At 36.6% G+C, this 17,594-nt stretch overlaps 1 protein-coding gene across 3 annotated transcripts in view; it reads right to left on the reverse strand.

Moving 5' to 3' along the window:
- The window catches only part of ASPM (assembly factor for spindle microtubules), a 63,133-nt gene that overhangs the window by 13,293 nt on the left and 32,246 nt on the right, over positions 1–17,594 (reverse strand). For 2 of the 3 annotated variants that reach the window (XM_032317746.1, XM_032317745.1), the window contains exons 18-19: positions 4,301–9,052; positions 762–928 (exon numbers count right to left, since the gene is read on the reverse strand). In XM_032317746.1, coding sequence (XP_032173637.1) covers positions 762–928; positions 4,301–9,052 — 4,919 coding nt within the window. The remainder of the gene's footprint in view (positions 1–761; positions 929–4,300; positions 9,053–17,594) is intronic. The other variant, XM_032317747.1, reaches the window with a different exon arrangement.

Here is a 17,594-nt window from a genome sequence, read left to right on the forward strand (position 1 = left end):
GAAAACAAAGCTGAATGTTAATGAGAAAAATTCAGCTTTTTGGATCAAGAAACTTAGATAATGGTCCTTAAAAGCTGATAGCAGCAACAGATCTTTATGTGGTAAGCCCTGCGCTTCTACGCATGGAATTTATCAAGAAACTCTTCTAACACTAGTGTTCTCCTAAAACAATCTCTAAAACCACCACTGATACAATAATTCATCAATTCTGGTAACTGAAGAAAAATTCTTACTCTATGAAATAAAAAATAGCACCAAAAACCTGACAAGAGCTTTAGAAAAGGTATTTCAAAGAAATGAACAAGGAATAGGAAAATACAATGAACATAAATAATTTGATAATTAGGTATTCTTCATCATCAAGGTAAAAGAGTGTGGGAGCTAAGTTAAAAAGAAAAGAAAAATGAATGAGAAAACAAATTTTCTAGTAGCTAAATTGACAAACAAAATGGATGAATACACTAATAAGGAAACCAAGATTTTACTAGATTATTTCATTCACTTCCCCTTACTTTCATCTCCATGAAAACAAATCAACTTTAAGTACTTTTTACTGAATTTTTACTGAAGGCTCTATCTCAAAAAATAAGACAATCTTAGAGGTATACTTTGTTTCCTTAATGGAGATACCACCAACAAAACAAACCATACAAGTTAGGCATAGCAAATATTTAAAAGAAAAACCAGTAAGCAATATTATTTTATATTCAGACTTGGCTACCACACACACATACTCCCCCGACACAAATATCATATATTACCGTGTTCTCTCCCGTTTGGTATAGAAGCAACCTTGAATGATTTGCACAGCTTTTAGTACAGCTAGATACTTTTTACGTGCTTTCCAATACCTATACCAGGCTTGAATCTTGCAGGCAGCTTTCACTTTATGTAAATAATTCCTCGCTTTATAGCTCCTCCACACAGCCTATGAAACACGTAAATATAGCAAATATGCGATGAGATCTATTTTCTTATAAATCAAAAAAACCAATCAGGATTACAAACAGCTAGTATAAGAATGGTTAGCCAAAAATGAACTGCAGAAATATAGTCATATAATCACTCTCTTTTCATTTAGGCTCATTCACTCCTGACAGCTATGAGCCCTCTGAAACCCGTGGGGCTAACCACGATGGACACCTCCTATATACTTTATCACACATAACCCGTGGCCAGTTGGGAGCGAAGACTCATGTAACCCTAACAAATCCTTCTAAATTGTAATATATGTGCAGTGTCTGAAAAGCCAGATATGTGCATTTTCCTATCTCAATCCATTTGGAAGAACAGAAGGAGAAGGAACACTGACGACTCTACTTCCTGGTAAGGAAAGGAATCCTAACACCTCCCACCTCGCTTATATCCTGGGTTTGGTGTCCAGGCTGCAGCAAACTTCTGAGAGCAACTCTCTGTCAGAGGACTATCAGCATTTCCAATTTCTGTGACCTTGAGGCTGACTAAATGTTTAAGTGACAATACGACTTACTAAGCCCTTAGCACTGTACTAAGCACTGTAGGTCCTTACAATAAGCATGGATAATATCATTATCTAATTTAGAGATGAGTAAATCAGGAGAAACTGAGTAACTTATTGATACAACAGTAATAAGTGGAAAAGGTGTCTTATTTATTCTTTACAAATATCTCATGAGATGATTAAGATCTCTATTTTACAAAACAGAAATTGATGCTGAGGAAGAAGAGACCTGTTATACCAGAAAGACAACAGAGTCAAGATCTGAACCCAAGTCTGTTGGACTCCAAAACACCTAAAACAAATACTGCAGCCATACCTTGCATGGGGATCAGGATTCAAAGTTAGCTCACAAGCAAGAAGTATATGAATGTCAAAATTACTCTTGTGATGTCCTTAATTTACTTGAAGTATATTATTATATGAGGTCTTTATGTAAACAAACTTGAATACCAACATACTGGTATTTATACTGGGAGCCAGGCATCAGTATTTCTAAAAATTCCAAGTGATTCCAATGTGCACTAAAGTTTGAGATCACTGATTACATGTTTAAAACAAGATGGGCAAAATACAATTTTTAAATTTAATTATCCATGAGAAAAATAGCCAAAATTTCCTAAGATTGTTATTTTGGCTTTTCTGTCATTTCAGTTGAATATAACCCTAAGTAATACATCCAATTAACATATTTCAACCATTAACTTTTTGGCAGCATTCATGCTTGGAATTTGAGCATTCTTTTTTTCCTCCCTCAATCCTTGGCTTCTTAATACCATGAATCTTTCAGTTTTCCTTGTACTCTCTTACTACCATGTTTTGGCTTTTCCTTTCAGTATTCTCTTTTTAAAATTTTTTAATTAATTAATTAAAAAAATCTGTTTGACAGGGATCACAAGTAGGCAGAGAGAGGAGGAAGCAGGCTCCTCGCTGAGCAGAAAGCCTGCTGTGGGACTTGATCCCAGGACCCTGGGATCATGACCCGAGCAGAAGGCAGAGGCTTTAACCCACTGAGCCACACAGGTGCCCCTCCTTTCAGTATTCTCAAATGTTGATGTTCTTCAAGGTTGAAGTCCCAGGCTGAATCTCTTCTTTTACCCATTTTCTACATTATTCCTGGATGATACCATCACTCCCACAACTTCAATTATTACATGGATACCAATAATGTAGAAGTCTAATTCTGAAATCCATGCTACTCTTCAAACTTCAAACTTCAAGCCAACTGCCTTGCTAGACATCTCAACTGAGACATCTGTTAGGTACTTCAACTTCATCAAGTACCCCAAACTAAACTCATCACTAATCTTCCAATCTGCTCCTCTCCTCGTTCCCTGGGTCAGTGAACGGTAACATCTGAGTTACTTAAGTCACGCACATGGCTTGGATGCTTGCTTACGCTCTATATAATGCAAACTGTACCCCTTCCACTCAAACTAATCTTCACAACCCCATTGTCACTACACCTTACTGAACTATCTTTTACCTGACTTAATGCCAATAGTCTCTCGGCTGGTCCCCCTTCTCCCTTTCAAATCCCTCTTCCACATTCCTGCCAGAGTAAATATTTTAAAAATAATGATTCTGCTTTTCTCCTTTTTAAATTCTTCTAGAACTTCTTTTAATCCAGTAGAAAAGACGAAGCTTGTGTCTGTGTCTTACAAAGCTATGCACAACCTCACTCCCTGTACTGCCAGGGTCTCCTATCATTCTCTACACTGCACCACACACACTTTCTCATTTTTGAACTCTGTGTTATCTCCTACAGTTGCATACATTGGATACATTTTATTGGGCTATTTTTAACTTATCCTTTGGCTTAACACCTCAACTTAAATGCCACTTGTTCTGGGAAGCTTTTTCTGAGCAGGGCGACTAATTTAGGTTTCCCTTCTTTATGTTCCTAGCAACATATACCTCCCATTTTGTTTTATAATTAAGCTTCCTTGCTCAATTAAGTGCTTTAAGGACAGCAACTAATTATATCTGTCTATGCCAATCGAACACAATAGCTTTTTAAGCACATTGTCACCACTGGAAATCTATTTGCTGAATGAAAACAATGTATCTAAGTTTAATGGCAAACCAACAAGATACCAACATACCACACCAAGGTGCAAAGCCCAGGGTATGAACAGGTAGAAAATACGTTGCTGAAGTACCTGATTCAATTCCTGAATCTGCCTCTCCCTATGCGACATAAGCAAGTTATTTAACCTTTTGCAGTTCCATCATATTTCAAGAAAAATAATACTCTACACTTTTCTCCCACGGATATATGTATGTGTGTGAGATGTAATTTTATACATTATATCGAATACATATTTATGTGTAAAAATAATAATATAATGAAAAAATTACATAAAATTGTTTTGGAAACCAAAAGTGCTAAATGCTCTGAATAAAGTACATGTCTATCTAGCTTAAGTGGTCTTATTAACAGATTGGTAGAGGAATAAAGTTATATAATTTGGTCTAAATTTTGCCAAATCTCATTTTACCTTAGCTTAAATTTCTCACTTAAAAATTTTTTTATTCAGCAGAGAACTCCCATTTATCAAACTATATTCTCAAAATTAACACCTATTGAAATGCATCATGTAGAGAGTGACCATGTTCAGAAGAATCCCAGTTCTGTGTTGTATTGGCTGAATTATCATTAGTGCCCTTTATCCGCTCTCAAAAGTTCTGTTTTAGAAGATAAATGAAAAGGTCACATAAATGAGGTATTATTCTTTATAACCTGCTTAAGTTAATTTCACAAATTCTAACAAATATTGGTTAAAGAAAGAATGCAAGCTTTATATTTAAATATGTAACTACCTGGATTTTTATGGTGCTATCTTTAATTTTCTGAAACTTGCGTTTCTGTATAAATCCTCTCGTTCTAGCTTGAATAATGATGACGCTGCTTCTAATTTGTAAATACACTTGTCTTTGACGCTGTGCAGACAAAAGGGCTCTGTAGTGATTCTGTAAAACCACTGCTGCCTTCCTGTAAGATAAGAACTGCCTTCGTGCTTGCCACGTCCTGAAATACCGCTGGAGGGTCAGAGCGGCTGTTTTCTGCTGAATGAATCTTCTCTGCTGCACCGCCATCTGGAGGAAGGACTGAATGCGGAGGGCCGCACGCATCTGCGTTTCCAATTCCCTTGTGACCATTTCACAAAAAGCTTTCTGAGTTGTTCCTGCAGCCTCTATTTGAGGGTACTCTGCCTCTTGTGAACACCCCACTAGGGAAGCTCTGCGCCACTTCGGAATCCCACAGGCCGAGCTGCTCCCAGCCCCACACTGAGTTTCCGTTCCGTGCGGGCGGGATGCGGACTGCTGGGCCACCGCGGCCGTGTTCGCCTGCGACAGGTTTCTCAGCTTCCGTCTAACTTTTACGCCTCTGAAAATAGCCAGGATAATTAGTAGAGATTTCTGAACTGCTAAAAATCGTTTTCTTTCCGTTTTTACTCTGACATATGACCTATAGTAATTTTGTATAACAACAACGGCAGTTTTCTTTGCTTGATAATCAAGTCTGGCCCTGTGCATTCGGTAGACCGACTGGATTAGTGTGGCAGCCAGGTGCCTCTGCGGGATATCCGTTTGCACTGTAAAACCTCTGTGTGAAGACTGGACACAAATGCCTGCTTGGGTGCGCGCTGCGGTTAGTGCTCTGTATCGTCTTTGAACAAAAACTACTTTTGCTCTCAAGTGGAGAAAACGCTTCCTTATTTTGGAGGCTTTAAAATGCTTCTGAATAATAGTGGCAGCCTCGTGCTGTTTCTGAATCTCTTTCCTTATGATCGTGTCCTGGAAATCTGCCTGAGTACAGGTTGCTGCTTTGCTGAGGGCATCGTGTTGAAGGACTTTCTTTTTATTTGCTCGGTATCTTTCTTGTATTACTTTTGCAGCCCACTGAATCTTTTGGTAAAAAAGATACTGCCTATACATTCTATATGAGCTTTGTATTATGATAGCAGCTCTCTGTTTTTCCCTTAAAAGCTGTCTTGCTTTCATTCCTTTATATGTGGCCTGAATGACCAAAGCAGCATGTCTTCGTTGGACATAATTTTCTCTTTGCAGTTTCGCAGCCCTGTATGTTCGGTAATGTTGCTGAATTAGAATTGTGGCATGTTTCCAAGCCTGAAATGCAATGTAAGTTCTGTGCATTCTGTAAGTGGCCTGGATGAGAACTGCAGCCCGGTGCATCTCCTGTATCTTCTTCTTTGCCGCTAGCCTTCGGTAAGACGACTGGATTGTAACGACCGCCTTTTTTAATTTCAAGAATTGGTGCAAGTGATGCTTGGCACAAACAGTGGCCCGATATTTCCTCTGAACAAAAACAGCAGCTTTTTTGAGGGAAATGAATCTTTTCCTCATCACTGAAGATCTAAACCTGCTTTGAATAAGGGTTGCTGAGGAATGCATATTTTTCAAACATCCTCTAGCTTTCATCCCCCTAAACGCAGCCTGAAGGATCAGAGCAGAATGTCTTTGTTGGAGATACCATTGTCTCTGGAGCTGTGCAGCCCTGTTTGCTCGGTATTGCTGCTGGATTACAACTGAGGCATGTTTCAAGGCCTGATACCTCACATTTGCTCTGTGCATTCTGAAAGCTGCCTGGATGACCGTAGCAGCCCTGTGCATCTCTTGCATCCTTTTCCTGACCACCTGTCCTCTGTAGAATGACTGGATTTTAATGACTGCCTTTTTTAACTGCAGGAATTGTTGGAAGCAATGCTTTGCACAAACAGTTGCACGGTATTTTCTCTGAACCCAAAGAACAGTTTTCCTGAGAGACAGGAATCTTCTTCTCATCCTAAGAGTTCTAAATCTCCTCTGAATGAGAGCTGCAGCTAAATGCATAATTTTTAAATGCTGTCTAGCTTTCATCCCCCTAAAACTAGCCTGAATGCATATCACCGAATGCCTTAATTTGTTATACCTTTGAAATTGTATGTGTCCTTCCTTCACTGCGCGGTACCTTTGCTGTACTGTTTTTGTTACCTTCTTTAACTTACTAAAATAGGTTTGTTCTCTGTGTCTTCTATAATATGACTGAATGAGTGTGGCTGCACTTTGCATCTTTCTGAGAGTCTGTCTAACTCTCATTCCTCTAAAACTTGCCTGAAGAACAGTAATAGCTTTCAGAATTGTCAAGTACTTTGCACGCTGAATTTTACCTTGACAATATGCTCTGTATCTTACCTGAATTATGACAGCTGCTGTTCTCATTTTATGGTATCTCACTGTTGCCTGATGCATCTTAAACATGGCTTGAATAACAGTGGCTGCCATGTGCATGTGTTGGATTTGTCTTCTTGCTCGAATACCTCTATAAACTGCTTGCATTTTAACAGCTGTCTTCCTCAAATTAAGATATTCCTTACGTTGATGGCTTGCAATTTTAATATCTCGATACCATCTCTGAATTTTAACAGCCGAAGCTCTGCAGGTTGCATAATTTTTTTTGGTTTTGTAAGCTTTGTATGTGGACTGTATAGTGACTGCTGCTTTGTGGCACTCCTTTATTTTTTTTCTTACTCTTGTACTTCGGTAAGCTGACTGTAAAATGACTGTAGCTGCTTTGGTTTTCAAGTACAACTGACGCTGTTTCCTTCCAACACTGTAAGCCCTATAATACATCTGAATCAGACAAGCAGCCTTTTTCATGATTTCCCACTTCTTTTGTTGCACATACGTTCTATAGTATGACTGTATGATGACAGCACATTCGCACTGCTTTTGAATCCGCCTTCTCACTGTTTTGCCCTTCCATGTAGATTGAAGAATCAGTGCTGCCTTACGGAGTTCAATGTACTCCATGCGTTGCTTCTTTCCTGCAGTCCGTGCTCTCCAATGTCGCTGGATAACTAATGCTGCTGCTTTGAACAATCTAAACTGTTTCCTGGCTTTGACCATTCTAAAAACAGACTGAATGTGCACTGCAGCTTGATGTTTCCTTTTGATCTGCTTTCGCACTTTCCAGCCATGATAAGCAGATTGGAGAGAAATCACAGCTGCCTTGGTCTTCAAAAATTGCATTCTAACACCACGGGCAGTCCTGTATGTTCTGTACCATCTCTGAATCTTGATAGTACACTGAAGCACATATTGATATTTCTTCCTTTTACTATGGCCTCTAAAAGCAGTCTGAATTTTAAGAGCAGCTATGGATTGTTGTTTGATTAGCTGGCGTACTTTATAACCTCTATAAGCTGCCTGCAAACAAGTGACTGCTCTTTTGACTCGCAGGAAGTTCTTCCTCTGATTGACCTGTGCTTTATATGCACGATAGTAACTCTGAATGACAACAGTTGCTTTATAAATTTCCAGGTAGCACTGCCGCGTCTTTCTCATCCTGAAATAAGACTGCAGTGAGACGGCAGCTTGTCTTCGCAACCGCATCTGCTTTCGAACCAGGTGACCTCTAACAGAAGCTTGCAGTTTGACACAGGACACCCGCATCTGCACGTATTCTTGCCTCTGTAGTGCGGCCATTTTCGTGGAGCGGTACCGCTGCTGGATAAACAGCGTCGCTGCTCTCAAACATAAATACTGTTTACGGCTTTGCTTCATCTTGACAATTGACTGTAACTTTACTGCAGCACTTTTTAGTCTCAGGAACTTTTTTCTGGAAATATAAGCTCTGTAACATGACTGAATTTTTATAATGGCTGTGAGGATGTGAATAAACTTTCTCCTGGCTTGCAGCCCTCTATATGCCGACTGGAGAACGATGACAGCAAAGCATGTTTTCTCGTAAGATGCTCGAACTTGCTTTGCTAAAACATAAGCTCGAAAATGAGTCTGAATTACAATGGCAGCTTTTTTCATCTTCCTATATTTCTGTAATTGTTGATTTTTTCTTACATGTGCCTGCAACTTGGTAGTAATTTTCTTAAGGTTTAGAAATCGAAATCTGTCTTGTCTCATCCTCCAGTAGGACTGAAAAACACAAGCAGCTCTGGTTTGTCTGTGTAGATTGCGAGCTCTCATCCTCCTAAAAGCAGCCTGCAGTCGAATGGCCGCAGCCCGTTTCTGCAAATAGTTGGTGCGCTCAGTCTTTGCTTTCAAATATGCTTTGTAGTACTTCTGAATGGTTAGGATAGCCTCTTTTTTTCTTTTATATAACTTTTGGGCTTGAAGGCATCGGAATCTTGTCTGAATGATAACGACACAAGATCTAATGTGAATGTATTTCTGTAATTCTTTGTGCATTCTATACCATGATTGTATGACAACAGCAGATTTTTCTTCTTTAGCTCGTTTCCTGACATGCCACTCTCTAAAAGCTCTTTGCAGTGTTATTGCAGCTTTTATCTGTAATTGCATTTTACGTTGCTTCCATCTTCTGAACATACACTGGATTATGAGACACGATGACTTTAGCATCTTATATCTCTGTTGATCATGTTTTCTTCTTAAATAAGCACGCCACTGTCTCTGAATTGTAACTGCAGCCCAAAGATATTGTTTGTAAGATGTAACAGCAATTATCATTCTTATCCTAGATTGCAGGATGACCGAATAATATTTCAATTTCAGAAATTGTTTTCTAGTGGAATATCTTCTCCAGTATCTCTGAAAAAGGTAAGAAGGGAAACAAATTATAACACATAACTTTCTGTACTTAGAACCTCTGCAAGTATTAATTTTTCTAACATTTGGCTTAAAAAGAAACAAATTAAAAAACAATATTATTTTTGGAAAATACTTGTCTCTTTTGTTTGTAGTTTAATTTCTATATTGATAGAGCTGTAGCCAATTCAGAAACCCTTGTCTCAATCCTAATGGTATTTATATTGCATTTGTATTCCAAAGACAAAAGAAATATAAAGCAAGTTCATATTCTAAAAGAATAACATACAAAAAAATAGTCTAAATAAACTATAGTAATATTCTGCTATCTATTGATTCTAGGTAATTTCCTATGAATATATTTTTGGATTTTGTTTTCTCCCTTTAATCTCAAGGCTGCTAAACTATCTTGTAATGATTGGAAACTGTTTATGTGAGGGATCCTACAGTTAGAAACAAGTGAGTTAGATCATTCTTAGTCATTTTTTTTTCATTAAGAATTAAATTACTACTTCTTCGTAAGTTTAGGAATTATGGACAGTCAAAAAGTAGAATTCTGAAAAGATACAAGAAGTGAAAACCATTTGTTTCTTGAATAGCCAATGTTGCTTTCTTCCCATACCACCCACATTCCCTAACTCCTTCACTGGGACAACACTGAGGGGAGAATTACCTATTGTAGCCTACTTTACCTTACATATAAGCTAAACAGTATAGGGGCTAAGTACTTCTGTCTCCTACAAGTACTAACATTGCTAGGCATCTGTGCCTGTTTCAAGCACATCTATCCACGGGAGAGGAGAGTTAGGACCACTCTATGTTTTCCTAACAGATATTGCCTTATTCTTTACTATGTGTCAATTGTGATTTTGTTCCTACTCTTGAGCTGATAAGAAATAATGAAACATCACATTACTATGAAGAGATGCATAAGTAATTAAAACACTTATCCAACTATATTTAAGCATATTAATGCAAAATGGCATTGAAAACTCTAAGTTTGATGCAAATGTGAAGGATTTTATTAAGCTGCCTCAAAAAAGTAGGGAAAAGTAAAGCAGTTATTATTCAGAGTTGCAGTTGCCATTATTTTTCTTTTCTTTCCTCTAGACATTCATTTGTGAAACCTTCAAACTCAAAAATTAAAGAGGGTGTGTGGATAGCTTATTATACTTTGATAATCATTTCTTCTGAACACTGTTACTAGTCTCTGTTACTGAAATGGTAATCAGTGTTGATATAGCTCATGGAAGCTAAGTTCTTCCCCTCTCATTGCAGTAGATATTGAGCAGCACTCTGGGGTGACTGGGTGGTTCAGTCATTAAGCGTCTGCCTTTGACTCAGGTCATGATCCCAGGGTCCTGGAATCAAGCCCCAAGTTGGACTCCCTGCTCAGAGGGAAGCCTGCTTCTCCCTCTCCCACTCTCCCTGCCTGTGTCCCCTCTCTCTCTCTGTGTCTCTCTGTCAAATAAATAAAAATCTAAAAACAAAACAAAACAAAACAACTAAGTAGCTTTAACTACAGAGCATTATGTATAATTTACTTATTTAATTCTCACAAAAACAAAGAAAACTTACAATGCAAAACTTTTCCCAAAGTCACATAGCAAGTACCAAGAGTTGATATTAAGGCCTAGATTTTCATATAAAAGAAGGTGCTCTTTCTTCTCCACCGTAGGTATCTGTAGTACATTGCTTTCAAAGCTCCAATTCTTTCTCTCTCCCTATCTCCACAACCTTTGTCCTCTTACTAAAGACACAGAGTCTCTGCTTGATCTTAGCTAGGATAGTCATAGAAAGAACACAGCATACCAGTGTAACCAGAGGTTTACAGAGGTTTCTGGCCAGAGAACTAAACAGGGTAGCCCTAAAAACACCTGGAAAGTCCCAGGGAGACTGAAGAGAAGGGATAGCTCAGAAATGCAATCCCTTAATGTTATGAATTCCTGGGTTCACTATTAAGCTGTGTACCATTAAGCAGACTAGCCTTTGAGTAATGGTCATCACCATCTAGATCCCAAACTGGCCATTCGATGACATACACATGGGACTGATACAAGTATCACTGTAAACGCTTTAAAAAAGGAACTGATGTTGAAGCCGTACCCATAGAAGGCTGATAAGAAGTTGTGGCCTGAACCCAGCATGGCAGATCATCTCATAAAACTAAAATATCAACATTCACATAACTTCAAAATATTCAAGATGTAATTAAAAATTACTTGGTATAAAAACAGATTGAAAATGTCAACTTCCATGGGAAAAGACGATCAATAGATGCCAATGGAGATGACCTAGACATTGGAATTACCTGACAAAGACTTAAAAACAGCAGATGTAAAAATGTTCCCAAAGTTGAAACTGATGGAAGAATAGAAAGTCTCAGTAAAAACATCAAAGATACAAATAAGAACCAAATGAAAACATTAGAACTGAAAAACACAATAACCGAAATTAAAAAAATTCACTGGAATGGCTCAATAGCAGAAAAAAGATGATAAAACAATCAACATACTTTAAGATCAATACAAAGAATCTAGGTTGAAAAAGAAAAATGATTTAAGGAAGAAATATCTCAAAAAACTAAAAATAGAGAGGAACTTTTTCAATATGATAAAGAACATCAATTCAAACCTACAGCTAACATCAAACTTAATGGTGAGAAACTAGATGCTTTTCCCTTAAGATCTGGAATAACAAAAGGAGGTACCCTCACCACTCCTATTCAACATCTACTAAAAGTCCTGGCTAATGTAGTAAGAAAAGGATATAAAAGGTATACAAAAGACAAAAATAATAAGTCTTCCTTTGTCCACAGGTGACCTGATCATCTATGTAGACAATCCAAAGAAATGACAAAAAAACTCCTGGAACTAACAATTAGAACAAATTTGTAGCGTATTAATATTAGTATTAGTAGCAACAAACAAACAAACAACAAACAAACAAAAAAACCCAGTTCAAAATACATCCAACAGGATTTGTCTGAGGAAAACTATAAAACTAATGAAAGAAATCAAAGAAGATCTAATTAAATGGAGAGAGAGAGATCACGTTCATTGGTAGAAGACTCAATGCTGACAGTTATTCCCAACTTAGTCTATAAATTCAGAGCAATCTCAATCAAAATCTTGCCTAGTTAGTCTGAGGACACCAGCAAACTGATTCTAAAGTTAAATGGAGAGGCAAAAGACCCAGACTGGCAAACATAATATTAAAGGAAAAGAAAGCTGGAGGACCAACATTATCCAACTTCAAAATTTAATATAAAACTATAGTATTGAGGGGCACCTGAGTGGCTCAGTGGGTTGTTTCTGCCTTCAGCTCTGGTCATGGTCTCAGGGTCCTGGGGTCCAGCCCCACAACGGGCTCTCTGCACAGCAGGGAACCTGCTTCCCACTCTCTCTGCCTACCTCTCTGCCTACTTGTGATCTCTTTCTCTGTCAAATAAATAAATAAAATCTTAAAAAAAAAAAACTATACTATTTGAGACAGTGTGATATTGGCAAATTAATAGACAAAGAGCTCACTAGAACAGAACAGGGAGTCCAGAAGTATACCTATGCAACACAGTCAACTGATCTTTAACAAAGGAACAACCCAAGTGAGTACACAAAGGATACTTTTGTTTGGTTTCAAAAAATGATGCTGGAATAAGCAGACAAACATAAGAAAAAAATGAATCTCAACACTGCCTCTTTACCTTTCACAAAAATTAACCAAAATAAATCATAGATCTAAATGTAAAATGTAAAATCATAGAACAATGTCTAGAAGATAACAACAGAATATCTGAGGGACTTTGGGTTTGGCAATGGCTTTTTAGATATGATGCCAAAAGTATAATCCATGAAAGAAAAAAAACTGATCTCTGATTTCATTAAAATTAAAAAATTCTGCTCTGTGAAAAACTGTTAACAGAACAAAAAGATAAGCCACAGACTAGGAGAAAATATTTGCAAAATACGTATCTGATAAAGGATTTGTATTCAAATCCTTTAAACAAAGAACATCTAAAACTCCACAAGAAAATAAAAAATGGACAGTAAGAATTAAAAAATTGGCAAAAGATCCGAACACATCATAAAAGAAGATATACAGATGGTAAATAAGCATATGAAAAGATCTCAACATCATACAGCATTAGGGAATTGCAAACTGGAACAATGTGATGCCAATATACATCTATTAGAAAGGCTAAAATCTAAAACACAGCACACCAAATGCTGGCCAGGAAGGAGAGCAACAGAAAGTCTCATTCATTGCTGGTGGGAATGCAAAATGATACAGCTACTGTGAAAGACAGTTTGACAGTTTCTGACAAACCTAGTTTTATCATATGATCAGGCAATTCCACTCCAAGGTACCTACCCAAAGAGGCTGAAAACAGGTCCACAGAAAAAAAATCTGTACACAGATGTTTATAATACCTTTATTCATAATTGCCAAAAATCAGAAGCAACCAAGATACCCTTCAATAGATAAATGGATAAAAAAAAAAAAATCCTGAAGTAAATCCTACATTGGAATGTTATTCAATGATAAAAACAAGTAAGTTATCAAGCCCAAAAAACACATTAAAGCAACTTAAATGTATATTGCTAAGGGAGAGAAACCAATCTTAAAAGACTACATACTGATGGATTCAAACTACAGGACATTCTGGGGAAAAAACAAAAAACAAAAAACAACTACGGAGACAGTAAAAAAAAAAAATCAGGGTTTGCCAGGAATTGTGAAAAGGGGTAAGGGACGATTAGGTGGAGTACACAGGATTTTCAGGGCAGGATTTTGATCAAACACATATAACGACACCACACAAAAAGTGAACCCTAATTGAACTATGGACCTTAGTTAATAATAATGTATCACTATGGGTTTATAAGTTGTAAAAAATGTACTACAAAAAAATAAAGCAAAGCAACAGAAATGATAAACATCTGCATTAACAGCATAGAATATTATTCTCATGTATTGTTTAAAATATTTATTATGATTAAGCAAAAATTAACATTCCCTGATGTGATTTTAATTGCATATAGATGTAGTAAGCAAGATAACTAAACATAAAAGTGGGAGACAGGGCACAAAGGGACTTAGATAGTGGTAGGCTTTCTATATTCAACTTAAAGTAATAAAATATTAATTCTAAGTATATTAAAAGTTACATATACTGTAACCCCTAGAGCAATCACCAAAAGACAAAACAAACAATAAAAACCTGTCCAAAGGGAAACAGTCAGAAAGAAAACAGACTAAAGTGTAACACTATCAAGCGTTCAAAGAATTGAAAAGCCAGGAAAGGGGAAAGGGAAGAATGAAAGAATGGAAACATTCATAAACAATAAAAGGATAGACCTAAATTCACAAATATCAATGAATGCTTAAAATATAGTCTAAACCACCAATCAAAAGACAGAGATACATGAAAAAAAAAAACAAAGAAATGCTGTCTAGACTTCATGTCATACATAATCATGTAAGTAATTAACAAGTAAAAGGAAAGAAAAAAAATATCCTACAGATGGTAGTGAAGTCCACAGCCAAGGTGGAGTAATTAAATTACAGCCAGCAAGGTAAACTTCAGAGCAAAGAAAACTATGAGAGATAAAAAAGCAACATTACATAATGATAAAAGACCCACCTCACCAAGAAAATAGAACCATCTCAAATGTGCATGTGCCTAACTACAGAGTGTCAATATACATGACAAAATGACAAAATGAAAAGAACTGAAAGAAGAAACACATATTCCATTACAGTTGAGAGATTTACACACTATTCTTTTACTGAGAGAGCAAACAGAAAATCAGTCAGGATATAAAAGAACTAAATAACACCAAACAAACGGATTTAACATTTACAGAAGACTTTACCCAACAGAATACACATTCTTTTTTTTTTTTAAAGATTTTATTTATTTATTTGACAGACAGAGATCAACAGAGATCACAAGTAGGCAGAGAGGCAGGCAGAGAGAGAGGGGGAAGCAGGCTCCCTGCTGAGCAGAGAGTCCAATGCGGGGCTCGATCCCAGGACTCTGGGATCATAACCTGAGCTGAAAGCAGAGGCTTTAACCCACTGAGCCTGAGCCACGCAGGCGCCCCCAGAATACACATTCTTTTTAAGTATGCAGAACATTCACCAAGAGTAGGGATCAGCAAACTTCCTATAAAGATTAGGAGAAAATAGTTGCAAAACACTGACAAAGAATTTGTCTCCAGAATATGGAAAGAACTCTCAAAACTCTCAAAATTCTCAAACCTCAATAAGATAAACAACTCAATTACAATAATAAGCAAAAGATTTCAACAGACACTTCACAGATATCCTGAAGACAATCAAGCACTTGAAAACATATACGTCATTTGTGATTAGGGAAATGAAAAATAAAACCAAGATTAGATACCACTACACATCTAAAACAATGGCTAAAAAACACTGACATCATAGTGTTGGAAGATGCGGAGCAATGAGAACTCGTATGCACTAGGGTTGGAATGAAAAGTGGTAGAGCCACTCTAGAAACCAGTTTGCCAGTATCTTATAAAGTTAAACATACACTTACCAAATGCCCAGCAATCCCACTCAAAAATATTTACCTTAAAGAAATGAAATTACCGGGGCACTAGGTGGCTCAAGTGGGTTAAGCCTCTGCCTTCGGCTCAGGTCATGATCTCAGGGTCCTGGGATCAAGCCCCACATCAGGCTCTCTGCTCAGCAGGGAGCCTGCTTTCTCTGATTCTACTAGATATGCAGATTTCACATAAAGTCAGAATACAAGGCCCAAAGAAAGGAAAAAAAAAACAATAGAACAGAAAAAAACACAGATAGAAACAGAAGCACAGATATAAGAATTTTTGATGTATGCTAAAAGTGGCACAGTAATAAGGCAATGATGATTGTTTCAGTAAACGACTAAAACAACTGGATATCCATTAAAAAAAAAAAGTTCTGGAGAGATCTAAATATGAAAGATAATACACTAAAGCTTTTAGGATATAATGTGGAAGAGTATCTTCAAAAGGCCTTGGTTATGGTACAAAAAAAACACTAACCATCACAGAAAATAAAGAATTTTCATTTCATAAAACAGTAAATCACAGTCAAGGAGAAAGTATTTTAACATCCAAATCCAACAAAATTCTAATAACCAGAATATTCAGCATGTCTTACAAATCCATAGGAAGGCAAACAATCAAAATGAAAAACTGAAAAGAGACTTGAAATAGCACTTCACAAGAGAAGATTTCCAGTTTAAAAAGGTGTCCAATATCATTAGTTATCAAGAAAATGCAAATTAAAACTACTCCAGGATGCTACTACACAGCCACTAGAATGGCTAAAATTAAAAAGACAATTTCCAAGTATTTATTTACCTGGACATGGAGTTACATGATCATTTTTAAACAGCTGGTGTATGCTACAGTCGCTGTATAAGCTTTTTGGCACTATCTACGAAAACTGAAATCTATACACTCAAAAACCAAACAATTGTACTCATGTATATATCAAACAGAGTGAATACATTTCACACAAGAAGGCACATTCATGGAAGCATTCATTACTCATAATGACTCAAAACTGGAAAGCCAAATGTCCATCAACAATAGAAAAGATAAGTAAATTATAGAATTATTACAGACTGGAAGTTAAATCACAGTGACACTCAACACTAATAAATCTCACAAATTTAATAATGTAGAATAAAAGAATTTACATGGTTTGAACCCACCTACATAAAATTCAAATAACAGGCAAGACAAAATTATAGTGTTTAGAGAAGATGTCTAGAAAAATGGCATATATTAGAATAATGATTATGGGCAGGGGTAAGGGACTTAATGGATTGTGAAATGGCTTCTGAGAAGCTGATAATATTCTATTTCTTGACCTAGTAGAGGTTAATTTGGTATTAACTTTGTGAAAAACTATTGGGCTTTACATTTGTGTTCTATGCCATTTTCCATGTGTAATATTTCACATTAAAAAAAGTTAAAAAAAAAAGAATTTATTAAATCAGAATCTATCACTTATCAATAGTAGTAGCCAGACACAAAAATTTCTAAATTTTTAAAACAGATAAAATTATGGGGTGAAGCTTCAATGACACTTACATAGCGCAAATTTAAATAGTACACCTCTGCTGTTATTAAAACAGAACCTAATATCAAAAACTTATAAAGAATTTGTCTGCTCCGTAGATATGCTCAATTTTTTTTTACTAAGTAGAAAACTAACATAGGTATTCTATAGATTATAGGTGATATTTTGTTATATGCCAACTAAATGGGATACAGAGGAAAACATGCACACATTTATCCCAAAATAAGTTCCAGAACCCACAATGGAGATTAAATGAAGAGCTTGGTTGAGTGTGTGGATATACAAAGTAAAATGATACAGTATGTCAGCATGTCCCATGGAGCATAAGACTGTAAATCTCTGCTATAAAACAAAGAAGACAGAAGAGGTAAAGAATTAGACTTCAGAGAAAAGGAGGTATTTCTATTTATTTAAGACTTATGCTGAATATAGCAAAGAG

The sequence above is a fragment of the Mustela erminea genome, chromosome 17 (assembly GCF_009829155.1).
Source record: "Mustela erminea isolate mMusErm1 chromosome 17, mMusErm1.Pri, whole genome shotgun sequence".
NCBI lineage: Eukaryota > Metazoa > Chordata > Mammalia > Carnivora > Mustelidae > Mustela > Mustela erminea.